The sequence below is a fragment of the Staurois parvus genome, unplaced genomic scaffold, assembly GCF_062004578.1.
Source record: "Staurois parvus isolate SC_StPar_1 unplaced genomic scaffold, SC_StPar_1.0 ptg000091l, whole genome shotgun sequence".
Lineage (NCBI taxonomy): Eukaryota > Metazoa > Chordata > Amphibia > Anura > Ranidae > Staurois > Staurois parvus.
This window is the reverse complement of record NW_028317887.1, coordinates 3,411,264-3,437,888: the sequence shown is the minus strand read 5'-3', so window position 1 is coordinate 3,437,888 and position 26,625 is coordinate 3,411,264. Positions and strand designations below refer to the sequence as shown.

The 26,625-nt window shown below is 41.9% G+C and overlaps 1 protein-coding gene across 14 annotated transcripts in view; it reads left to right on the top strand.

Moving 5' to 3' along the window:
- MAPK10 (mitogen-activated protein kinase 10) overlaps positions 1-26,625 on the top strand; it is a 355,889-nt gene that overhangs the window by 220,549 nt on the left and 108,715 nt on the right. For all 14 annotated transcript variants that reach the window (XM_089670551.1, XM_089670556.1, XM_089670549.1 and 11 more), the window contains one exon: positions 4,093-4,262. In XM_089670551.1, coding sequence (XP_089526677.1) covers positions 4,093-4,262 — 170 coding nt within the window. The remainder of the gene's footprint in view (positions 1-4,092; positions 4,263-26,625) is intronic.

Below are 26,625 nucleotides of genomic sequence, written 5' to 3'. Positions count from 1 at the left end.
GACCAGGATGCTTCAATAGCGGCCTTCAGCTCTTCTGCATTGTTCGGTCTCATGTCTCTCATCTTTCTCTTGGCAGTGCCCCATAGATTATCTATGGGGTTCAGGTCAGGCGAGTTTGCTGGCCAATCAAGCATAGTAATCCCACGGTCATTGAATCAGGTTTTGGTGCTTTTGGCAGTGTGGGTAGGTGCCAATCCTGCTGGAAAATGAAGTCAGCATCCCCAAAAAGCTTGTCTGCGGAAGGAAGCATGAAGTGCTCCAAAATCTCCTGGTAGACGGCTGTGTTGACCCTGGACTTAATGAAGCACAGTGGACCAACACCAGCAGATGACATGGCTCCCCAAATCAACACAGACTGTGGAAACTTCACACTGGACTTCAAGCATCTTGCAGTGTGTGCCTCTCCATTCTTCCTCCATACTCTGGGTCCTTGGTTTCCAAATAAGATGCTCTCATCAGAAAAGAGGACTTTGGACCACTGAGCAACAGACCAGGTCTGTTTTTTTTTAGCCCAGGTAAGACGCTTCTGACATTGTTGTATAGGAGAGGCTTTACAAGAGGAATATGACATTTGAAGCCCATGTCCAGGATCCATCTGTGTGTGGTGGCTCTTGATACACTGACTCCAGCCTCAGTCCACTCCTTGTGAAAGTCCCCAACACTTTTGAATGGCCTTTTCCTTACAATCCTCTCCGGGCTGCGGTCATCCCTGCTGCTTGAGCACCTTTTTCTTCCACACTTTTCCCTTCCACATAACTTTCTATTAATGTGCTTTGATACAGCGCTTTGGGAACATCCAACTTCTTTTGCAATTACCTTTTGAGGCTTTCCCTCCTTATGGAGGGTGTCAGTGATGGTTTTCTGCACAACTGTCAGGTCAGCAGTCTTTCCCATGATTGTGATTCCTACTGAACCAGACTGAGAGACCATTTAAAGGCTCAGGAACCCTTTGCAGGTGTTATGGCTTAATTAGCTGATTAGAGTGGGACACTTTGAGCCTAGAATATTACACCTTTTCACAATATTCTAATTTTCTGAGATTGTGGATTTGCGGTTTTCATGAGCTGTAAGCCATAATCTTCAAAATTACGACAAATCACAGCTTGAACTATCTTGCTTTGCATGTAATGAGTTTATCTCATATATTAGTTTCACCTTTTAAGTTACATTACTGAAATAAACGAACTTTTGCACGATATTCTAATTTTTTGAGTTTCACCTGTGTATACACACATGATTTTGCATTCCTGGGATTTTGCCGTGGCTGTCAATCACCAGGTTCCGTCCGGTGATTACTCGCCAGTGCTCGGTGATTGCCGAGCATCTCCGACAGGGAGGGAAACAAAACAGTTCTCCTCTTTATCAGCTCATGCACACTGCTTTGTATGGCTGTGTAGAGCACAGCCATGCAAAGCAGTGTGCTTACAGTGAAGCACACAGACACAGCACATAGTAAAACAGCACACAGTTAACACTTTGATTGCCCCTCATGTTAACCACTTCCCAGCCAGTGCCATTAGTACAGTGTCAGTGCTTTATTTTTTTGACAACCCCAGTGACACCAGGTCAGTTCCCCCCAGTGTCAGAATGCCCACCGCAGTCCCACTATAAGTCGCTGATCTCCGCCATTACTAGTAAAATAAAAATAAAAATTTGTATATACCGCCATTTGTAAACACTATAAATTTCATGTAAACCAATTAATTTACATGTATTGGGAGTTTTTTTTTAGCAAAGATGTAGCAGAATACATTTTGGCCTAAATTTATGATGGAATTTTATTTTTTTATTTTTTTTACTGGACATATTTAATATCAAAAAGTCAAAAATGTTGTTTTTTTCTCATAATTGTCGGTCTTTTTTTTTATAGCGCAAACAATAAAAAACACACAGGTGATTGAATACCACCGAAAGAAAGCTCAATTAATGGGGAAAACTTAAATTTCACTTGGGTGCAGCGCTGCATGACCGCGCAATTGTCAGTTAAAGTAACGCAGTGCCGTAACGCAAAAAATGGCCTTGTCAGGAGGGGGGGTAAATCCTCTGGAGGGCAAGTGGTTAATAAAGTAGAAAAGGGTGAGAATTAGTGTTGGGCTTGATGTTCGAGTTGAACATAAGTTCAATTCGAACATCAGCCGTTCGTCTGTTCAGCGACCACACAAACTGTAAGGGCGTACAGCGGGCTCCACAATGCACTGCGCCCTGACAGTGCATTGGGTATTGCCAAAGTTCGACTCGAACTTCAACCATTTGTGTGTTCAACGAAAACACGAACAGTAAGGCCATTTGCCGCTCCCCACACTGCAGTGCGCCCTGACACTGCATTGTGATTGGTCACAGCAAGTCACATGCAATGCTTTGACCAATCATAGCACATATTAATGTCACAAGGGGGCAGGGTGACCCTGCCCCCTTGTGACATCAGCACAGTATTTAAGAACTGTCATCCCTGTGCAGTTGACAGCTGAAGCCAGCTTTGAGAGCGGAGTGGATTTTTTTTCAGGTCAGCAGTGGTGGCAGGCATCATGATTGACGTTGGATCTCCTTTGTGGGACTTTTTTTAACTTTTGTTTTTAATTAAGGACTTGTCAAAGACTGTCTACTGGCATTTTGTTACACTACACTTTTTTTTTTGTAAATGAGTAGTGGTACCATGTACACCATACTCATTCACATGGTAGGGGGTGTGATCTGGGGGCCCCTTTGCTAAAGGGGGCTTCCAGATTCCGATAAGCCCCCCGCCTGCAGACCCCCACAGCCACTGGCCACAGTTGTGGTGAAGAGGCCCTTGTCCCTATCAACATGGAGACAATGTGTATTGGGGGGGAGCCCCCCTGCCCCAGAGAACTCCCCCATGTTGAGGGCATGTGGACTGGTATGGCTTGGGGAGGTGCTCGCTCGTCCCCCCCTCTTTCTTGACCTGCAGGGCTGCTTTATTTAAAAATTTTGGTGTGGGGGGTTCACCTCAAAATCCATACCAGACCCGAAGGGAACCTAAGCATTTTTTTTTCATTGCCGGGCAATGCCGGCATTTCTTTTTGCATTCAGCTATTAGTGGGGTATCCTGCTGACAGCTGAAACAGTAAAGAATGTTTTCACTACTAAAATACCACATAACTTAGTAATATAACTCATGTAGCATTTTAGTAGCTGTGCGGTATCTTGCCACACATACTCAGATGTGGTAAGATATCTCTTAGTGAATTGTCTCTGTTCAAAGTTTGCAGTCTAACTTTTGTTAGGTTCAAATGTTTGAGCGCGAACCGAACAGGGGGGTGTTCAGCCCATCACTAGTGAGAATGTATATTGTTATAAAATGTGGAATTTCCAGTGTGAGTTAACGTTTTCCATGATACCATTAAATATTTATTCAACCCAGAGGTGCCAGTCATGTGCATTGAAAATAATATTTTATGATTTTTTTTTTTTGCTATTTAAAAAACAAAACAAAATTTAATGATGTAAACACGGAAGGGTAATGGCAAGCACCAACTTGCAAAAGGACAAAAACTTAACATGTAAATTATGTTCAATAATGACAAGTAGTTGACAGGTGAAAAAAATATACAGTATATGATCAGAAACAATATATAACATATCAGATCTTTAATAGCAGATAGATAACATGCATAAGCGTGCTAGAATAGCATTAGAAATCAGTACAATCATTTTCATATATACATTTCATAAACCATACATTCATACATCTTGATAAACCATAAAAGATCAATCTTCCCTCACATTTACATGATCCTTTCAGTGAATTGTGTTACCCTGCCACACGTTTTCAACAAAAAAACTGCACTTTAATTGCACCGTGATTTTGAATGAATGCCTGATTATGTATTTGAATGTGTTCTACAATCTGATTATTTCCTATAATAATGTTTGTGCAGCATCTGTGCATAATTTGAATTGTTGACTTCTATATCATTATGGAAAGAGTTTAATTATATTCTTTGAAAAATACAATATAAAATAATATTCGGCATACTTGTTTATGCAAAGCAGAAATATTTTAGTGTGATGCAAAATAGGCATTTGTTTACAACCATGCTAAGTTTCTTCTTTCTACTTTCCTTTTTTCAACAGGGATTCAGTAATCAAGTGGATGTGTCTTATATTGCCAAACATTACAACATGAGCAAAAGTAAAGTTGACAACCAGTTCTACAGTGTGGAAGTAGGGGACTCGACCTTCACGGTTCTGAAACGCTACCAGAATCTCAAGCCTATAGGCTCTGGGGCTCAGGGAATAGTTTGGTAAGTGAATATATTGTGCTTTTCTGCAGAGAATCTCATGCATAATGGGATAGAGGAAAGACTGGTTTACTTGATCATGGTGCGTTGTTACTAGCAGCACACTTTTACTGTTATAGCAGATAGAGAAAAACTTGCTTTGCGTATTTAATTTAAAAAAAATCTGTAACTAGAAAAGCTACAATTTCTGGGGAAATTGTGTTAAGTGTTCTTGCCTCTACCAGTAGTCTACAACTGGGGTGGGCGGAATAACTGGGTGGAGTGACTTGTCACTCGGCTGCCTGCTCACACACCTGGGTTCCTATGGCAACTCACTCTACAGCAAGGGCAGAGAAGAGCAGTTAAAAACAAACTGCTCCAACTTGCTCACTTCACTGGCGGTTGCCATCTTCAAACGGTTGTAGTTTAAAAATTATAAATCCTACACCAAAGAGCTTTATATTGTGAGAATCAAAAAACCCAGACCTACATTTTGATGTATAGTATGTCTCTGAAATATTAAAAATGAAGGTACAGTCACAGATTAGAAATTGCCCTTCAAAATGGCTAGAGTGGAGTTTTAATGAATGTCAATGGGCAGCGTGAGTTGCAAACAAATGGTCATATTGTGAAAACTATCAGGACTATGGCTTAGCCGTGGACATTTTTAGTGGCAGCAGGGATAGCTGAATGCTTTGGTATAAGATTTGTGTAGGTGGGCTTGAAAATGAGGGAGTGATGGCAGTTTAGAAATCATGTCCTGATTTTTCTGCTCTCACTCCAGCTTTTGTCAGCTCCCACTCTAGTTTTGAACATTCCACCATTCATTCCTATGGGACCAATTTCACCACAAAATGCCGATATTTCGTGAACCATTCAGCGAAACGTTCCACAAAGTAATAGCACACCAATCGGGAACAATCCGCGTGTTTCGGTATATTATTATTATTATTATTATACAGTATTTATAAAGCGCCAATAGTTCGCTCAGCGCTGTACATTATAAAGGGGGACAGAACATGTGACAGAACAATACCAATACAATGCAAAACATGAGGGGATCGAGGGCCCTGCTCTTTCAAGCTTACAATCTAGGAGGGAGGGGATGGTGGCACAGGAGGAGATAGCTGTGGGGGATGGAGTGGTAGGAAGAGTGGAGGAGGTCGGCAAGTTAGCAGGGGGCGGGGTAGGCTTCCCTGAAGAGATGGGTTTTCAGGGTGCGCCTAAAGGAGAGGAGAGTAGGTGATAATCTGATGGGTTGGGGAAGGGAGTTCCAGAGGATGGGTGACACCCTGGAGAAGTCCTGGAGGCGGGCATGGGAGGAGGAGACCAGGGAACTAGAGAGAAGGAGGTCTTGTGAGGAGCGGAGTGTACGTGCTGGGCGGTACTTGGATATTAGGTCAGTGCTGTAGTTCGGGGCAGTATGGTGGACAGCTTTGTACGTCAGCGTTAGGATTTTGAATTTGATCCGTTGCGCAATCGGAAGCCAGTGGAGGGATTGGCAGAGGGGGGTGGCGGAAACGGAGCGGTTGGAAAGGTGAATGAGTCTGGCAGCCGTATTCAGGATGGACTGAAGCGGGGATAGCCAGCGGCGAGGCAGGCCAGTGAGGAGGGAGTTGCAGTAGTCGAGTCGTGATATGATGAGGGAGTGGATGAGCTGTTTAGTGGTTTCTGGAGTTAGGAACGTGCGGATTTTGGCGATGTTGCGGAGGTGGAGTCTGCACGAGTTTGTTAAAGAGTGGACTTGGGGCTGGAAGGATAGGTTGGAGTCCAAAATGACACCAAGTACTCTGGCCTGCGGGGCAGGTTTGATGGTGGCGTTGCTGGACATGATGGAGAAGTCAATGGGGGGTGGTGTCCGGGCTGGAGGGAAGACAAGAAACTCGGTTTTGGAGAGATTCAGTTTAAGGAAGTGGAGCGACATCCAGTCTGATATGTCGCTCAACAGGTGTGTGATTCGGGCGGAGACCGAGGGGGTGAGGTGGGGGGTTGAGAGATAGATTTGTGTGTCGTCGGCATAGAGGTGGTAGTTGAAGCCGTGAGAGTGTATGAGTTGGCCAAGGGAGGAGGTGTAGATGGAGAAGAGAAGGGGCCCGAGGACAGAGCCTTGAGGGACCCCAACAGAGAGGGGGAGTGAGAGGGAGGTGGTGGCATTATAGGTAACGCTGAAAGAGCGTTGTGACAGGTAGGATGAGAGCCAGGAGAGAGCAGAATCTCTGAGGCCGAGGGAGTGTAGTTTTTTGAGGAGGAGGGGGTGGTCGACTGTGTCAAAGGCCGCAGAGAGGTCAAGGAGTAGGAGCACTGAATAGTGGCCATTAGCTTTGGCGGTTAGCAGGTCGTTGGAGAGTTTGAGTAAGGCAGTTTCGGTATATTACTTGTCTATGTAGTGTAAAAACTGTGGGAGGAGTTAGGGTGGTAAATTTCGCTATAATAATAAGACTATATATGTGAGATAACAGTAAGTGGTTTTGCCATGCAAGAACACTTCATAACAGTCACATGGAATTAAACTTCCCCTGAACCAACTTCCGTCAGAGATTAAAGCAGAACTAAATTGTCCTATCCTTTTGCAGGTGAAAACATTGCCGTCTTAGTCTACATTTAGACTTGCAGCTATCATTGTGCTGCACATACTGTACATCTGCTGTACATCATTTAGTAGAGTTCCTCTGGTAAGATACCTTAATGATACCTTAAAAAAGTGTCCTTTTTTGGTCAGGCAGAGATACCACAAGATTATGCTGAATAAATGGCTTGCTGTCAACAAAGGCAATGACTAAAGATGGCCTCTTTCAGTGGAAAACGATTAATTGCTTTTGGAGTGGAGTGAGGTTGAGTGCAGTCATTACAACACATCAGTTCTACCCTAATTAAGTGTTCTTGCATGGCAAGACCACTTACTGTTATCTCAAATATATATTCTTATTATAGCCAAATTTACCACCCTAACTCCTCCCAAAGTTTTTACACTACATAGACAGTAATATACCGAAACGTGCGGATTGTTCCCGATTGGTGTGCTATTACTTTGTGGAACGTTTCGCCGAATAGTTCACGAAATATCAGCGTTTTTGTGGTGAAATTGGTCCCATAGGAATGAATGGCGGAATGTTCAAAACTAGAGTGGGAGCTGACAAAAGCTAGAGTGTGAGCTGAACAAAAGAACACTTCACACAATATCCCCAGAAATTGTAGCTTTTCTAGTTTATCTTTGTATTTCTGTAGTTTTTCTTCTACCAGCATCTTACAGCTTTGGAATGTTTGGGGACTTCTATGAAAAAAAAATCACTGTGAGTCCACCATATTTTAACATCACAGGTTTCCCACTGCTGCTAACTTCTCTTGTGATTTTACCTAATCCATATCACCTGTGGTGACCCTCTTCCTTTTCTGAGCAAAGGGGCAGGTCACAGGGAGATTTTCAAAACCCTCTTAAGTATTTTTCAGTAGCAGTGTAAAGAGTTTAGGCGAACTCTTCAAACTTAGCACTGTACCCAGTTGAAGTCTATGGGAACACAATCTTCCTATTTTTTTTGGCCTTTTTTCAAGGCTAATTTGCAAGCTTTATATAACATATATAGACATATATAACTGGTATTGCCTTAGCGGACATGTTCCACTGCACAATATGTTTTAAAAAAAATACAATTCAGCAGGAAAAGGGTCTTCATACTTATGGCTTAGCTCTTTTGCTGCCAGGTGCATACGGCATATGGAACTACAGGCCAGGTCCGTACACTATACGGATCGAAATTCCTCCTCTGCTGTAAAGTCATGGTCATGAAGTCATGAACTCATAGCAAAAATGTTCAGCAGACTCTGCTGAACAAAACAATAGCTCTGATTAGCGGCTAACTAGCCACTGAGTAGAGCTATTCACCTAAACTTACCCCCCCCGCGCTGATGCCGCCACCACCTCTCTACAACCCACCCACTTCTTCCTCCCTTCCTGCAGTCCCTAAAATGACTACGCTGCCCCTACTGTCCACTGCTTTCACCACCAATCCCTGCACCAGCAATTCTCACCAGCATCAGCCCCTGCCAGCATGGATCTCCACCGGCAATTTTACATTTAATCTTTTAAAATGATGTGCGCGCCCCCCCATGCTGGGACTCCCCTTCAGTGCCTCCCTCACTTACTGATCTCTCACAGCCTACCATGCAGCTCTGCTAGTTGGCTTTCCCTCCGCCCCCATTCATTTTGTGAATGAATAGGAGTCTCTACAGACTCCTATCTCATTCATTATAGTGCAGCTCAGGTTGCAAAAAGAGACATTAGGGGTTTGTTTAGCCTCCCCCCCCCCAAAAAAAGGATGTAAAAATATTTTTTTTTTTTTAAATTGTAAAATTTAGTACAAATATAAAAACTAGTAACGGTAGATTTAGACATGCGTCTAACTTTCCTTTGCTGTTGAAGCCCGATTTGGATCACATTCCAGAGGGTACTGACAGGCAGTGAGGATGCAATTCTATGCCACCTCACCACCTGTTTTAACCCCATTTGTGCTGACAAATGCCCCTCAACCGCATGCATTGCATGCAGTTGTTGGGCCTTTGCGGCACTTCTTCAGACTTGACTGTGTATGCAGCATCACTACAAGTTGGGTCAACATTTAAATACCCCACTCTGCTGCCTTTTGCAACTTATGGGAGTGGTTGGCAGGCAGCAGAAACGCAGCTCATCTGCACTTCGTTCATGTGGGTCATACTACAGTGAGGCCATGTTTAGCTGCACAGGGATGCACAGCTGTTCCATGCATTCCAGTGAAGGAAGTCCCATCCATATCAATTGGGATGCAGCGTCTGCATGGGCACAGCCACAGTTCCCATCTTGACATCCATGTGGATGCCTGTCCCTGAAGTCATGCTGTCAGCTTTTGGGGCCATGGTCCTACACCCAAATAGATGTCAGATCTGTCTTTACAGCTGCTGCTTCCCAACTGAAACAAATAGAACTGCCTGCACAGGGATGCACAGAACACCTGTGCATCCCCGAGCAGTTAAAAACAGCCCTCCATTGGCATATGCTTTAGTATACCCCATGTGAACGAGGCCTTAGTAGGACTTTAGCAAGAGTTTTGTAAGTTATGCTGTGTTTATGGGTGCAAATAGAGATTTTAGTGTTTTTGATTTGATACACATTTGCACCTTCTTTTATTCCACTGGCCATGTGCTTTCAGAAAATAAATATATGGTTTGGGGGTCTTTTACAAAAGCTGTACGTGAAAAATGAAAACCTCCAGATTTGTAGAAAAATTTGCTTATGTTTGATTTTCACCATTTCGCAAAAAGGCGCAATTTAAAATTTACAAATATTTGTTATTTCCTAACTCAATACAGGTTACACTTTTATGTTTAGCAGGAATTTTGTAAATTTTGCTGTGTTTTTATCTGCTAATAGTGATTTTAGTGTATTTTCAGTGAAAATATTGCTTAGATAAACATTTGCTCAAATATTATGGGGCCTTAAAAATCAGTAGCACCTTCTTTTTATTCTACTGGTCATGGGCTCTCAGAAAATATATGGTTTGGGGGGTCTTTTACAAACTCTGAAAGCTGTAAGGGAAAAATAAAAAAGCAACGGAAAAATTGCAAAAATGGTCTGGCCAGCTGAGTTTAAAAGTGGAACACAGGGCCTGGCAGTGAAAGGGTTAAAGGCATACATTTAAAAATAATCAAATTTCTTAAATAACATGCTTGGAGGGTGCCTATAAATTGACATTAAAAAAATGATAACCCCTGGCCAACTTATAAAAACAAACAAGCTAGCGACACTCAGTGGTGTTATTGACCATAGTCTATACCAGTGGAAGGCAACCTGCGGCTCTCCAGCTGTTGCAGGACTGCAAGTTCCATCATGCCTCTGCAAGTCATAGCTGTAACTGTCAGTTTTGTAATGTTGCAATGCCTCTTGAGAAATGTAGTTCCACAACAGCTAGAGAGCCGCAGGTTGCCTACCCCTGGTCTATACCATAGCTGGTCAATGACATCACTTAGGATCTCTGATCGGTTTGTTTACAAGCTACAGCAGGCAGTAGTGAGGTAAGATCTTTGGGTGATGGGTCATTATGATGGCCAGGCAGCATCATAGAGCAATTGCTCATCTTGGCAGCGGGTCATCATGATTAACACTAGATCTTCATCTCTGGACAATGACATTGACAAAGGATTTATATCATGGGACATTGTTTCCTGTTTCAGTAGGATTTTTAATCAATTACTTTTTTTATGGCGTGGGTGTCTATTCATTTTTGAAATTTTTTTGGGGGGGGGAGTAAAAAGGGATATTTTCACTCGAATTTTTTATAAATTCCTTTTTTCATGGTGTGGGCGTCTATTCACTTTTGATTTTTTGGGGGGGAGTAATAATAGTAATGGTACCCCTACTCTTGTACCCTTATTCCCCTGGGGGGGGGTAAATGGATTTCTGGGGGTACCCTTTCTATAAAGGGGGCTTGCAGATTCTAATCATGTAACTCTCTGCCCTTACTCCGCAGTGCAATTCCAGGCGCCTTAGTGGCCTTTTACCATGCCTGTGAGCAGTCATATGAGGGGAAGGATGAGGTTACTTTACTCCGAAAAAGATCTAACCCGTACTAACAGAGAACTAACAGAGGATTTTTTAAACAGAGCAGTGGGGGAGTCTGGAGGTAAAAGGTAAAAGTCAGCAATGTAGTGGAGGGTTATCCAAGTTAATCTATTACTGTGTGTGTGTGTGTGTGTGTGTGTTTCACCACATTCCTGTGCAAATCACATGTGAATTCTATGTGGTGTGATTTGAGCCATACATCATGTATTTTTTTGGACCGCACTAGGATCGGATCGCATGGATATTCACATCCATGCGATCCAATTCTTCACATCGCACCGCGTTTTGTGGACCGATTTTGGAGTGTTGTTAACATACACACCCGCAGCAGTTCGCATGAACGGGGTGCGATTGTGATGCGTTGCGGAATTCGCACAGAAACTGCTGTGAATTCCGCACCACATCAGTGTGAACCCAGGCTGAGATTTATTATTGATTGAATGCAGGAAGTAGAAGAGCAGTGGGTAGGAAGCGTTCAAAGGGGGGGGGGGCTCTATTACCTTTCCCTCTGCTTTAAGGATTGACATAACTAAATACTAAAAATGTGCACATTAATATAATTCTTAAAATATTAATACATTAATATAATTCTTAAAATATAAGCTCTTTGCACACATAAAACATTTAGACAGAGACTGTCACAATATTGTATATAAAATAATGAATTGTAACAGTTTTGCAGTAGGTGTCATGATCAGTTAGAATAGAAGATTGCTCAAAGTGTTTTTAAACTACTACTGTGAAGCAATTGGAAAACAGATAAAGCATCTTGCCTTTGGTTACTGAGCTTTATAATCCACAATGTATTATCCAGTGCTAATGTGCCCTGGAACTTCACATGGATCTTGTTAGCATATGGATAATGTCAAAATGCATTTGGAATTTCCCAGATGGATTCAAACGGCTGGAGTCTTTGACGAACAGAATTGTTTTAATAATTTTTAATAAAGCAAAAAAAAAAAACTTCATACAAGTATAATAGTTTAATTGTTGTGGTTCATTTATTTGTGCTACAGTAAAATTAACTTTTGAAAGATAAATGTAAATTGAAAAATGAAAATTTCACATGATAGTAATATTAGTTTGTTTTAATATTAGTAACAATAATGGTGTAATATATATATATATATATATATATATATATACGTACACACATAATATATATATTATATATATATATTTATATATATATATATATATATTGGCAATCATAATTATAGTAATGCATTATACTAATATCAGTAATAATAATGATGTTATTTATATATATTTTTTAAAGAGAGCTTCATGGAATGGGTTTCCATGGCCGAGTAGCTACATCCAAGTTACCATTACCAAGTGTAATGCAAAGCGTCGGATGCAGTGGTGCATAGCACGCCAACACTGGACTCTAGAGCAGTGGAGATGTGTTCTCTGGAGTGATGAATCATACTTCTCTGTCTGGCAATCCAATGGACGTGTCTGGGATTGGCGGTTGCCAGGAGAAGGATACATGCCTGACTGCGTTGTGCCAAATGTAAAGTTTGTTGGAGGGGGGATTATGGTGTGGGGTTGTTTTTCTGGTGTTCGGCTTGGCCCCTTTGTTCCAGTGAAGGGAACTCTTAAGGTGTCAGCATACCAAGACATCCTGCACAATTTCATGCTCACAACTTTGTAGGTTTGGGGATGACCCCTTCCTGTTCCAACATGACTGCGCACCAGTGTACAAAGCAAGGTCCATGAAGACATGGATGAGCGAGTTTGGGGTGGAGGAACTTGACTGGCCTGCACAGAGTCCTGACCTCAACCCAGTATAACACCTTTGGGATGAATTAGAGTGGAGACTGCGAGCCAGGCCTTCTCGTCTGACATCAGTGCCTGACCTCACAAATGCGCTTCTGGAAGAATGGTCAAACATTCCCATAGACTTCTAAACCTTGTGGACAGCCTTCTCAGAAGAGTTGAAGCTGTTATAGCTGCAAAGGGTGGACCCACTCAATAGAGAACCCTATGGACTAAGACTGGGATGCCATTAAAGTCTCAAAAAAAGTAAAGGAACACTTTGAAAACACATCAGATCTCAATGGGGAAAAATATCATGCTAGATATCTATACTGTTATGGACTGGGTAATATGTTAGGAACATAAGGATGCCCCATCGTTTGATGGAAATGAAAATTATCAGCCCACAGAGGACTGAATTCAAAGACACCTTGAAAATCAAAGTGAAAAAATGATGCAGCAGGCTAGTCCATTTTGCTGAAAATTAATTGCAGCAACTCAAAATGGTACTCAGTAGTTTGTATGGCCCCCATGTGCTTGTATGCATGCCTGACAATGTTGGGGCACGCTCATAATGAGATGACAGATGGTGTCCTGAAGTATTTCCTCCCAGATCTGGACCAGGGCATCACTGAGCTCCTGGACAGTCTGAGGTGCAACCTGGTGGTGTCCGATGGACCAAATCATGATATCTCACAGATATTATATTGGATTTAGGTCAGGCAAGTGTGGGGGCCATTCAATGGTATCAATTCCTTCATCCTCCAGGAACTGCCTGCATACTCTTGCCACATGAGGCCAGGCATTGTCGTGCACCAGAAGGAACGCAGAACTCACTGCACCAGCATAGGGTCTGACAATTGGTCCAAGGATTTCATCCCGATACCTAATGGCAGTCAGGGTGCCATTGTCTAGCTTGTAGAGGTCTGTGTGTCCCTCCATGGATATGCCTCCCCAAACCATCACTGACCCACCACCAAAATAGTCATGCTGGACGATGTTATGCGCAGCATAACGTTTTCCAGGGCTTTTCCAGACCCTTTCACGTCTGTCACACGTTGTCAGGGCTCCGGGTATGACCAGAGGTGTGTGGACTGACACAGGGAAACGCAAGCTTCAGATATGGTATAAATAGGACAATTTATTAAGACTAACAATACAAACATAAACGCAGTGCACCAAACCCCAAGCTAACACAAATACATACAACAAGGTGAAACAAACCCAAACCTAAACTGATATGGATACGCAGGTACATACACATATAGAGCACAACGTAGTCAGGCAGGCCGGGTCGATAACTATCGGGCAGGTAGGTACAGGAGGAGCAGGCGGAGAGAATGGTCAGGGTCACAAGCCAGGGATCAAACAGGAGAAGTCAGCAGAGGTCAGGATCAGGCAGGGTCGGCAACAAGTCAGGCAGGAACAGGAACAGGAATGCAGGTTACAAGGTACAGGTGCCCATGGAAAAACACACACCAAGGCACAGACTGCAGGTCTGGCCATCCCTTAAATACACCACCTGCAATTAGCCCCAGGTGATGGCTAATTGCCAAAGTGAACCTCTGGCTGTTGAGAGCACCCGATGGCCAGCCCTGGTACTGCAGCCCACAAGGCAGGTGAGTCCCACCACTATTGGCAAGTCCATTCCTGACACACGTGCTCAGGGTAAACCTTCTCTCATCTGTGAAAAGCACAGACCTGCCAATTCTGGTGTCCAATGGCAAATGCCAATCAAGCTCTATGGTGCTGGGCAGTGAGCACAGGGCCCACTAGAGGACATTGGGCCCTCAGACCACCCTCATGAAGTCTATTTCTGATTGTTTGGTCAGAGACATTCACACCAGTGACCTGCTGGAGGTCATTTTGTAGGGCTCTGACAGTGTTCATCCTGTTCCTCCATGCACAAAGGAGCAGATATTGGCCCTGCTGATGGGCTAAGGACCTTTTACGGCCCTGTCCAGCTTTCCTAGAGTTACTACCTGTCTCCTGGAATCTCCTCCATTCTCTTGAGACTGTGCTGGGAGACAAGCAAGCCTTCTGGCAATGGCACATATTGATGTGCCATCCTGGAGGAGTTGAACTGCCTGTGCAACCTCTGTAGGGTCCAGGTATCGCCTCATTATACTAGTAGTGACACTGACCCTAGCCAAATGCAATACCAGTGAAAAACAGAAAAAATGAGTAGGGAAAAAAATGTCAGGACCTCCACCTGTAAAACCATTCCTGTTTTGGGGGTCTTCTCATTGTTGCCCATCTAGTGCACCTGTTGTTAATTTCATTAACACCAAAGCAGCTGAAACTGATTTCCAACCACCTCTGCTACTTAACTGACCAGATCAATATCCCAGGAGTTCAATTGACCTGATGCTATTTTAGCATTATATATATATATATATATATATATATATATATATATATATATATATAAAACATTGCCAATTTAGGCCTCTTGCACATGGTAATTTATTTCCACCACAGCAAGAATCTAGCAAATGCCTGTGGCTGGATTTACAGGTCGATGTGGACAGTTGTATCCCCTCAGCCTGCACAGGGCAATTAGCAACGGTAAGGAACAAATGATCATCCTTGGATGCAAGGTACTTATGTCAAGTGGCAATCGATTGTCCCCCAGTGCTGCTATTTGAAATCTCATGGTCCCATACAGTCTACCCAACAGGTCCCCCCCAAAAAAAATATCAAAAAGATAAAACTGTATTGAGTTAATAAATAAAGTTCTGTGTGTAAATGAAGTCTCGGGGGTAATTCATATAGATGCTATGGCCTGTACAGTGTGAATCAGTGTTTTTTTTTGTGTGGCTGGAACTGTGTGCAGGCAACCTGCGTTACACTGTAGGGAAGCAATAGCAGTAGGAACACAAGTGCAGGTTCTGATTTAACAGGATGCAGAAAAATGGCTTCCAAACACTGACAGGGTGTATTTGGGGCCACTCACCCACACCTGCACTCTTATCAATTTAGAACCTGCAGCTATGTTCATACAGTCGCTGCATCCTCATAGAGTAACAAACGTCTCCAGCTGCACAAACCATTCAATAAAACTGTATGGGCTAGAGAACCCATCTGAATGAGCCCTTCATTTCTTTTATTATTTTTTACAATTTTTTTAGAATCATTTTTAGAATTTGTTATTATTTTTTACATTTTATAGATTATTTTTTTTACAATTTTTTTAACAATGCCGTTGGTGCTTATCATCTCACAATTGAGACAGAGAAAGTAATTGAGGACACACTCTTCAGTTCCTTTCTCTGAAGATGAATGAATAGGAGACAGATGCTCCTGTTCATTCATAAACTGAAGCATAGTAAACACAACTTCAGTTCTGAATGAACACAGTGAGACCTCACTGTGTACATTCAGTAAAGGAAGGGCCGGTAAATTACATATTTTTCAGTCCTTTCCCCTCTCCATCCCTTGTAGCCAGCAATGCTGCAGTGAGGGGGGGGCACACAGGGAGGCACACAGCAGGGGGAATCAGATGTGGACAGGACAGGGAGGGGGATTGGCATGGTGGGGGGCTGCTGAAAGCTGGTGGGAGGGAGAAGTTGCTGCAGGAAGCTGTACAGGGCATTATTCCTGCAATTCCCCCCCCCCCCCCCATGCATTGATCATTTCCCTGACCTGCCCACATCTGATTTCCTATGTTATCCAGGCCCCCTGTGTGCCCAGGCCCCCTAGAGGAGTACCAGTGGTACCCCCTTATCGACTTCCATTTGAAATGACATCTGCACACTCGCAGACATCTGTGAATGCTGTCAGCGTGCCGTTACTTTGTACTGGGTACAGGTCTGTGAGATGTGTGGAGGCAAATGGGACCAGGCAAGCTCCCAAACTAGGAAGCATAGAGGTTTTGCCCATCAGAAATACCACACACCTGTCCGAAGATGTTCGGATGTAATTGCACATGGAGCAAATCTGATGTAAAAAAAAAATCTATGAATGGAGGATGGGGGAGGCATAGTTGACACTCTGGAGGAGTATGTATAATATGTCCTTATTAACCTCTGTAGCACCAGAAGATCACCGATGTGGGAGTGGGGGGGGGGGGGTCAGAGGATAAAAGATTTCGACTAAAGCAGCAGCCATCAGCACAAGGGACACTTTGTACTGTTCCTTTTACTGATTTGAAAACAAAACAAAGCATTTGAGTATACTTAGGATTTAGTGACTGAAGATACAGTAGAGACATCTCTAGGTGTCTGCATTATTACTAAGTAAACCCCCCCCCATCCCCCATGGGTAATATGGGATTATTGTTAACGGAAATTAAATACTGAATGGTCAGAATTTAAAATGCATTTTTACCATAAGCAGTACCTAGCAACAACATGCAATCATCTCTTGTTTATTAGTTAACAAAAAATAAAATAGGAACATTTCATGGTTGCTTGCTCAATATGCTGCCTTAGTGTTTTGTGCTCAGTGATATTCATGAGTCAATTGCATTGTATTATGCTGCTTCTGATTTACAGCAAACAATTGAGGCCAATGTGATTTAACAGTAATGGCTTTGAATACACACCCCCAGTGTCATATATGCAGTAATCTAATGCAGTATGAAACTGTGAACTGAAGTATGAAATGAAAGTTGAAAAAAAAGACTTGTATGCCGTAAACCTCTGACACATGCAGGATGGTTGTAAGAAAAGTTATTTATTTTTCTAAGAAAGTAATGGTAAATGAAAGTCACAATCTTTGAAAAGGTATTATGGAACCCACTCTAGTGATATGGAAAATGATGTGACCCAAAATATATTACAGTGATTCAATGAACAAAAGAACATGTCCTAAAACAGTTGATTATTATTACCTGTGCTGGGAAAATGTCATCTGATTGGCATACAAAACAGGTCCTGTTTGAAAGATTATGGATTATGGAAAGAACACATGGGCGTCAGCCTTGTGGGGCAGCTTGCTAGCACACTTCACTATGGGCAAGAGAGTATGAAACACATTTTCCTTTCAGTTATACAATATATGTTACTCTCTTACTGAATCACATTTAAAAACTACCATATAATTGTCATAGGATTAAACAGTTGAAATCCAGTTGTACTCATGTCTTTAAAAAAAACTGCAAGAAATGATTTATTTATCAACGCTTTCACCAAAGATTCACTCATTTTTCTAACTGAATTTTCTGTTAAAAAAAATTGAACTTTTTTGTGGGTAAAAACACCGAGCAACAGACCTCTTAGAACTTTTCTTCCCAATGCTTACAAATTAACTCCGACAGACTGGCAGGGAAGGAAGGTAGGACTGGGAACCTTTGCCCTGAGGAAATATTCAACCAAACAACCCTTTTATAGAAAGCACATATTATTGTTGGCTAAATTATGCCATGCCGCTGCATTGATTGGTGGACATGGCGAAAAGTTAATGTTCCTAAAGAACATGATTTATTGTGACACACCTTCCTATCATCCACCATCAACTTTCGTTGCAGCTCTCAGCATTCATTCACAGGACATACCAGAGCCACAGAGGTAGTTGATGTTGGATCGCTCACCACTGCCAGCTGCTGTAGTTCCACATCTAAAATGGAAGCAGGTTGCCATGCAATGCCCAGCATGTGTCACTGACTGCAGGTCTCACTCTAGTCGATGTTTGAATAATGTTTGAGTAGTGTTATGAACAGCCACCATCTCAACATATTCTGTAAGCACTGACCTGGATAGATTGGGACCCATCAGCTACTGACAAACTGTAAGTCCAAGGTTTCCTTGTCATTGCTGACTTTTTCAACAAGATTCAAGACATCCAAAAACATTTGAGGGCAGGTGAATGTAGGGTGCAAGTAAAACAGACATGAAAGAGCTCAACAAAATTGTGACCTTTACTTTGCCAAGCATAGACACTATGGAAAGGGTGGAAGCTGAAGTAGGAAGCAACAGGATGACCACTACAGCACTGCTTATCTACAGGGTAATTATGGCAATCAGACAGAGATGTCTAATTTGTCTAGTTGACAGATTCCCCGCCAGCCAGTCAGACTTGCTTTCATGCCTAACAACAGGCAAAAGATGACTTTTTTCTTCCATAACAGGTTAAAGGTCAAAATTTAATTCATAACAATGCTAGATTTAAGACAGTTGTACAGGCTTCAATAAACTTTGTAAAGTTTCCCATGTGAGCTGACATGAGTGTTAAAAATGTTGTCACTTTCAGACACTTCATGCAAACCTGAAAATCTCTGAGGCTGGAAAAAAAAATACCCTGCATAAAAAAAAACTTATGTATGTCCTTTTTTTCATAAAACTAGAGCTTTCTTTTGGTGGTATTTAATTTTTTTTATTTTTTGTGATATGGTGATATGAACATAAAAAGACGGAAAATTTTGCAAAATAGTAATATTTTCTACTGTCGGTTATAAAAAATTATCCAGTAAACTCAAGGACTGCCTATCACATTTCTTGGGGTGTTAAAATGCCAGGGCAGTACAAAAAAAACCCACCAAATTACCCCTTTTTTGGAAAGTAGACCCCCCCCCCCACGGAATTAGCTGAAAGGCATGTTGAGTCCATGGATGATTTTATTTTTTGCCCCAATTTTGTCCAATGGCAAACATTTTTTGTTTTACCCAAAGTTTCACTTAAATGATATATTGCTTATTCATGACATGGCTATATGAGGAATAGCACCCCAAAACCCCGGTTATGAGGATACCACATGTGAGCAACTTTTTGGCAGCTTAGCTACATACAGATTCCAAAAATCCAATGACCACCTCCAGGCTTTCAAAAGGCATATTTGCTCCTGTGACTTCCTTACTATCTATCACAGTTTCAGAGGCCCTAAAATGCCTGCATATTACAATCACCCCCCCAAATTACCCCTTTCTGGAAAGTAGACAGTCTAAGCCTTTTCTGATACTTTTTGTTTACATGAAAACATTGATTTGTTTTCTACAAAATTACTTTGAACCCCTGAATATTATATATTTATTTAAAGCAGAGGCCCTAGAGAAAAATTGTGGGTGTTTTTACGTCACAATTTTTCAAATGCAAATTTTTTGAGAAAAATACATTTTTTTGAGTTTTGATGCACAAAAACACAATATATTGCCCAATTGTTTGATAAAGTGTAAAAGATGATGTTACCCCAAGTAAATGTATACCAAACATGACATGCTTTAAAATTGCGCATGCCCGTGCAACGGCAACAAACTTTGGAGATGATTAATATCTATAGACAATGCTTTAAGAACATTCACAGGTCACCACCTTGGATTTACACAGGAGATATAGTTCTAGAATTACTGCCCTCGGTCTGATTCTCGCAGTGATACCTCAAATGCATAGTGCACTGGGGATGTGGGGGGGGGAGGGAGGGTGAATTATTTTTATTATTACTTATTTTGTTTTTTTTTATTTTTACACTGTCCCTTTCAGTTTTTTTTTTGTTTGATCACTTTTAATGTTATCACATTGAATGTAAATATCCCTTGTGATATCAATAGGCAGTGATAGGTACTCTTTTCTGAGAAATCTGGGGTCTATTAGACTCTAAAATAGAAACATAGAAAAGTGATGGCAGAAAAAGACTGAGTGGTCCATGGAGTCTGCCCATTTTTGTTTGTTTGTTTGGGGTAGGGGTTGTTATTTTTTTTTTTTTTTGTTTTATTAACTTTTTTTGTGTGAGTATAGTATTACTCTGAGTATAGTATTGTCCCAAGCATGTTTGAAGATATTTACTGTTGACTGGCTTACTACCTCTGCTGGAAGTTTATTTCAAGTATCAACTACTCTTTTAGTAAAATAGTACTTTCTGAGATTAGTTTTGAACTTTCCTCCAGTTAGTTTAAGGTCATGTCCCCGTGTTCTTGAATTTGGTTTCATGTTGAAAATACTGCCCTCCTGTACCTTATTCACCCCCTTAATTTATTTAAAGGTTTCAATCATGTCTCTCCTTTCCCTTCTTTCCTCCAGATTGCACATGTTAAGTTTCTGAAGTCGCTCTTGATATGTTTTATCCCCAGACCTTTCACCATTTTTGTTAACTGTCTCTGGACTCGTTCTATCTCATCAATATCTTTTTGTAAGTGAGGTCTCCAGAACTGGACACAGTATTCTAACTGTGGTCTAACTAAAGATCTTTATTGGGGAATCAGGTCCTCCCTTCTCTTGCTGTTGACCCCTCTAGCGTTGCATCCTAGAATTCTATTCGCTTTCCCCACTGCCTGGCTCTAGACTCTAGATCTCTCCTCTGCCTTTAAAGCATTTCCCAATTTTATATCTGGCCAAACCGAAATTATGAAATGCTCATAGCTTCCGGTCTCTTAGACCGTGGAGATAATTGGAGGCATTCCAATCTCCGATCAGCTCTATAGTCAGCCAGCGGAACTGCCTGCTGCATTCTCGGATTCCCCAGTGGGGACAGGAGAGCCCAAGAAAACCTTGGAAAGTGGCTGGGGGGGGGGGATGTCCATTTTCACTGCTTGTAAAAGTGATCCAGCAACTAATTAGCCCCTAAGATTGTTTTTACATGAAAGTGGACTGCCAGCTGAAAAAAATGATACGAGGATGATGCTTGGAGCTGCAAGCATTATCCTGGTGTAATCACTCAAAGTCCAGCGACGTACCAGTACGCTGCTGCTCTTTGTTGGACATACATGTAATAGGCATGTGAAACTTTTTTAGGCCTAACCCTCAACATAGGCATATGATGAATCGGGTCTGTGGACCAATATGACCACAATTCATTCTTTTTTGTAATGCCCATGTTGAGGGTTAGGCCTAAAAAAGTTTCAAATTCGGAAACCGTGCTAGGTTTCCATGTGGATTGTCTGGCAAGAGCAGAATTTGGGTGGGCGGTGATGTATTGTTGTGCATATAAATTGCTTTGACCCACAATCAGTTGATACAAATCTTCCCTGAAAAACAGCGGAGCGGCTAAACGCTAGTGCTGGCAGTGAACGGGGCTGATCCTGCTAACACTGCGTTTTTGGGAACACTATACTAAGGAGGCACTAATATAGTTCTGTTTATGATCAATATATTGATCTGTACAAACACTATACTAGTAATGGCGGTGATCAGCGACCTATAGCCTGAGTGGTGTGCGGGCAATCTAATGCTAGCTGACCCTGGCTGGGAGAGGAGCTTACAGACCCTGACAGTATCTGATGTCGCTATAGTGGCAGTAATACAGTGATCAGTGAAAAATTCTATATACGGACACTGTACTAGCACTGGCCCTGGCTGAGTGATGGGGTGATAAAAGGGTTTACAGGGGTGATCATAGGGTTAAATGTGCTAATCTAACGTGTGTGTAAAATGTAGTGCTTTTACTCAGTGCTGTGTTCTCTCTTCACTCTCTGGACCAGCATAGGAGGCAGCAGGGGGCACACACATGCACATGCACCCCCGGAAATAGAAAGCGACATAAGAGTACATCACTTTGACCAGAGATGCCGCTTGCCTGCACACTGTGGGCAGGCGGGCAGCAAATAGCTAAAAAAAAAATTACAAAAAGTTTGCTCGATATTTATTCTTTTTTAACATTCTTTTTTTTTTTTTAACTATTTTTTTTAAGAAAAATACTTTCATCAGAGTAGTATAATGTTTTTTTTACACTATGCATTGCAGTACAATGCAATGTTTGCTTTGAACTGTCATGAATGGGTTAAAGCGGAGTTCCAGATGTTTTTGTGTTTATTAAAAGCCAGCAGCTACAAAAACTGTAGCTGCTGACTTTTAATAAACACACACTTACCTGTCCAGTGATGTTCTCACCCTCGCAGTCCCTTCTCTCCTTCTATCCTCCATGGCGCTGGCATCTCTACTGTGGGCACCAGGCTGTGACAGCTTGCGGCTTCACAGCCTGGTGCCCACTGCACGAGTCGTGCCGCGCCTCCTGATTGGTTCGGCAGTCTCCTTGGACCTGTGAAAGTTCCCAGGAGACTGTGGGAGCAAGGAGCAAGGAAGGGGTTGAACTTCCGGCTCACTTTGACACGGCAAACTGAGCAGGAAGTGGAAGTGGGTACCTGTCAAAACCAGGTACCCGCTCTCCAATCCCCCCCAGGAGGTGCCAAATATGGCCCTGGGAGGGGGAGGCAAATAAGCAGAACTTCCACTTTTGAGTGGAACTCCGCTGTACGTTTATGATAGTTCAAAATACAGTGATCTGTGATTGGCCCATGCACCATGTGAGAGCTGGTCTGGCTCTCTTTCTTCAGGAAAGATGTGTTGGAATAGGAGAAAGTCCAGAGAAGGGCAAAAAAGTTAATATGGGGACTGGAGGATCTCAGTTACAAGGAATAACTATAAACATTAAACTTATTCTCCCTGGAGAAGAGACGCTTAACCTCCCTGGCGGTATTCCCGAGTGTAGCTCGGGGTAAAGTTTCAGTACCAAAAGCGGTAACCCTGAGCTACACTCGGGCTTACCATGCAGCATTGCTCAGGGATTCCCTGCAGCACTTACCTTGTCCTGCGCTCCTGCGATGTGTCCCCTGCAGAGTCCCCGGCCATCTCCTCCGGCATCCATCTTCCTTGTTCCCTGCGAGCGTCGGGACGTACGGGACGTATGGGGGCCAGAACCGGCGGGAAATGTGAAAATTTAAAAACTGACATTCACTAATACACTAAAATCACATAGTAAAATATTACTGTATCAAAGCATTTCACGTACATTTTGTCCCGAGTGCTTTGTCCTGTGCCCTGCCTGCATTTTTACTGTTCTTTCTGCCTGGAAACTTAGAAAAGTCCATGGCGTCCAAACAGCGTCCCTTTAGGTCAAAAGCAGTTTTAGACTAGCTAGAATACAGCGATAGTAAATCAGAACCACTTGCAGAATTGAGTGATAATGATTCGTGGGGAGATTCGTCATCAGACACTGAAAACTATTCTGCGACTGAGCTCAGCAGTGTGCGAACTTGCCGCTATATTTCAAATTTCAGTGTGTTTGGTTTGATTATATTATTGAATTAAATTTATTATTATATTATTATTTTTATGATTATTTATTATATTATAATTTATGATTTTGTGTTTCAAGTTTTATCATACCCATGATGTTTACTAGACTCTTGTTCGGACAGAATTAAGTGAGTTATTCCTAAAAATTACAGGCCTACAATAAAAAAACAACATATTTCCATGCAAGAAAATGTACTGCTTTTATCACAGAAATATGGACATAATCAGACCGCTAGGGAGGTTAAGAAGAGATATGATAGCGATATACAAAAAACTTAATGGTGGTTCTAGCATAAAAAATAAACTATTCAGTCTCAGAGGGTATAAGAAGACACTTAATGAAACTGGAAGAGAAAAGGTTTAACCTCAACAGCATAGGTATTTTTTCACTGTCAGAGTGGAAAGGATGTGGCACACATTTCCACAATCGGTGGTGTCAGCGGGAAGTATTGATAGTTTCAAAAACTCTTAGATGTGCATCTTTGCGAACACAATGTACGAAAATATAGAATATGATTTTTGACATGAGCACAAACGCACCCAGATAGGTCAAACTGGATGGACTGTTGCCTTTATTCAACCTTACCAACTATGTAATATCATGTAAGTGATTGCTTACATAGTTGATTCTATATGTTAGCAAATGCGCACTACTTCCAAGATTAGTGTAATCTTAGAACTCTTAATTGTGCAGTTTCTTCATTTATCAATTTTTGGCTTAGCTGTAGTCAAATGACTGTTGAGTCAAGTGAAAAGAAGTCACTGGGGGTTCTCTGGTATAGTACAATAGTGTAGATCTTATCCCTCCCTTTTTGAACATCTGCTCACATATTGTCAGCTTTAATTAAAGTGTAGCTGTAGCCAAACTCTACTTCTTGGTTTTGGTTAGAATACAGAATGGCTAGAAATTTTGTCAGCATTTTTTGTGTATGTCTCATTGAGGAGATTTCCTATCACTTCCTGTCCCATTGAAAACAGGAAGTGTGTATAAATCCCTTCAAAGTTTGCCCTCACTTCCTGTTCCAAAGAAAAGTTTCACCAGGACAAGTAAACTGTGTTAATCTTTTCAAGATGGACACAGACAGCAATAAAAACAGGACAGGAATTTTACCTCTTCTATCAATTACTGTGCATTCCCGAAATGCAGTAATGTGAACCAAGTCTTAAGCAACCTGACACAGTTTAACTGTATCTAACCCCAAGAACAAAAATGTAATATACTGAGGCTTAGCAGATGTGGTAAATGTGGTCTTTAAATGTGATGGCTACATTCAGTATCTTTTTTCATCCTTTTTTTCTTCACCTGATGATTCTTCACCTGCAGTAATGCACTTCCTGTCTTAGCGTGACAACATTCATTGTCTCTGTGGAGGAGCAGCATTATCTGCCTAAAACAGGAAGTATCTCAGCACTACATAACATCTCCCCCTCCTTCTCATCTCCATAAAAAAACCCACAACCAGAATTCTGGCAGAATCAACATATGTGGCGGAACCGTTCCGCCTGGGCTTCCTCGTGCGGAGTGATGCGTCTCAGCCAATGGTCCCCTTGTCCTGCAAGTCTTCCAGTGCTCTGCCAAGGCAGGTATTAAAGCTCGAACCCAATCCTTCCCCAAACCACGAGTCAGAACTTCGTGTAGGGTGAAAATGACTCTCTCTTTATTAAACACAGCTCAGTATATACAGCACATCCTGGCAGTAATCCCCCCCCCCTTCAGTTCCACCAGACAGCCTGGCACCGGGTTTTCCCCACCCACAACAAAACCCTACAACAACAATACAGTATGAACTCTATTAGAAGTGAAAGACTACAAGGTGACATTTCCCTAAACAGTGTAGAATGTCTGTCTACATAACAGCGCTTTACAAAGGGGAGAAAACTGAAACAGAAAGGGCAAAATGTTATCACAAAGGGACGGTTCTTCACAACATATATTTGTACCCTTTTTGAACTGATATAAAAAATGTTTTTGAATGGCATATTTAACAGATCAAAAGGGGCATAAAGAGAAGTTCATTATTAAGGCTTACATCCTTTTTTAAACCCCCATTAACAAGCTCAGCTTCTCTCTATTGAAGCTGTGTATATTGCTGAAGAGAATCACAGGACTTTTTCTAATGTGTTCGAGAATGGGTACATGAAACAGGTAGGTCAGACAGGGTGAGATTATTGTTCTATGCTGTCGTTAGGAACGTTGCTAAACTTCAAAAAAGCATATGAAGTGGCGCTATAACTTCAATCACCTATTCTTTAGCAGAAATGAAGAAAATACACTCATTTGATGAGCTCAGTAGGTGACTGCTTACATCACAAAGAGGTTTCCTCTAGTGGGTACCAGGAAAGCCACATAAAGCATAAAAATAATAGGGAAGCGCAAAGCCGCCTAAACGTTAAAGAGTCCAGAATGCCAGGAAGTGGAACTTTATTAGTCAACATGGGTTATTTTTAATCCAAATGCTGCTAGCATTAGTAAATAGATAGGAAAGAATATGCTATTTACTTGTATTAAACTTTTTTTGTACACTTCTTCACTTACTTCCTGGTGTCCATGCCTAGGCAAATGATGCCAAACATCCCCAGGAGTCTTCACGAGCGGAGGATCAGTTTTCTCAGCTAAGCACACTCTCCTGCCTGCATGCCTAAGCTAAGGGTAGATTGATTCCAGGAAGTTCAGTAAATGCTACATGAATCATCTGCCCTTACGATGACCACAATCATAAATGCTAGGGGTGGTTTTCAAAATGATTTTAGGCAAACAGAGACATAGGTGGATGGGTGTATTTGTTTTGAACATTAAAGTTTCTCTTTTATGTTTCTTTAGCTACATCACATAAAATAGCCAATGTCTTATTCTATGCACATACACTGGTCAAAAAAATTAAAGCAACACTTTGAACCTACAGAGGACTGCATTCAAAGACACCCTGAAAATCAAAGTGAAAAAATTATGCAGCAGGCTAGTCCATTTTGCTGAAATTTCATTGCATTAAAATAGTAGTTTGTATGGCTCCAACGTGCTTGTATTTATGCCTGACAACGTGGGGGCATGCTCCTAATGAGACGACAGATGGTGTCCTGGGGTATTTCCTCCCAA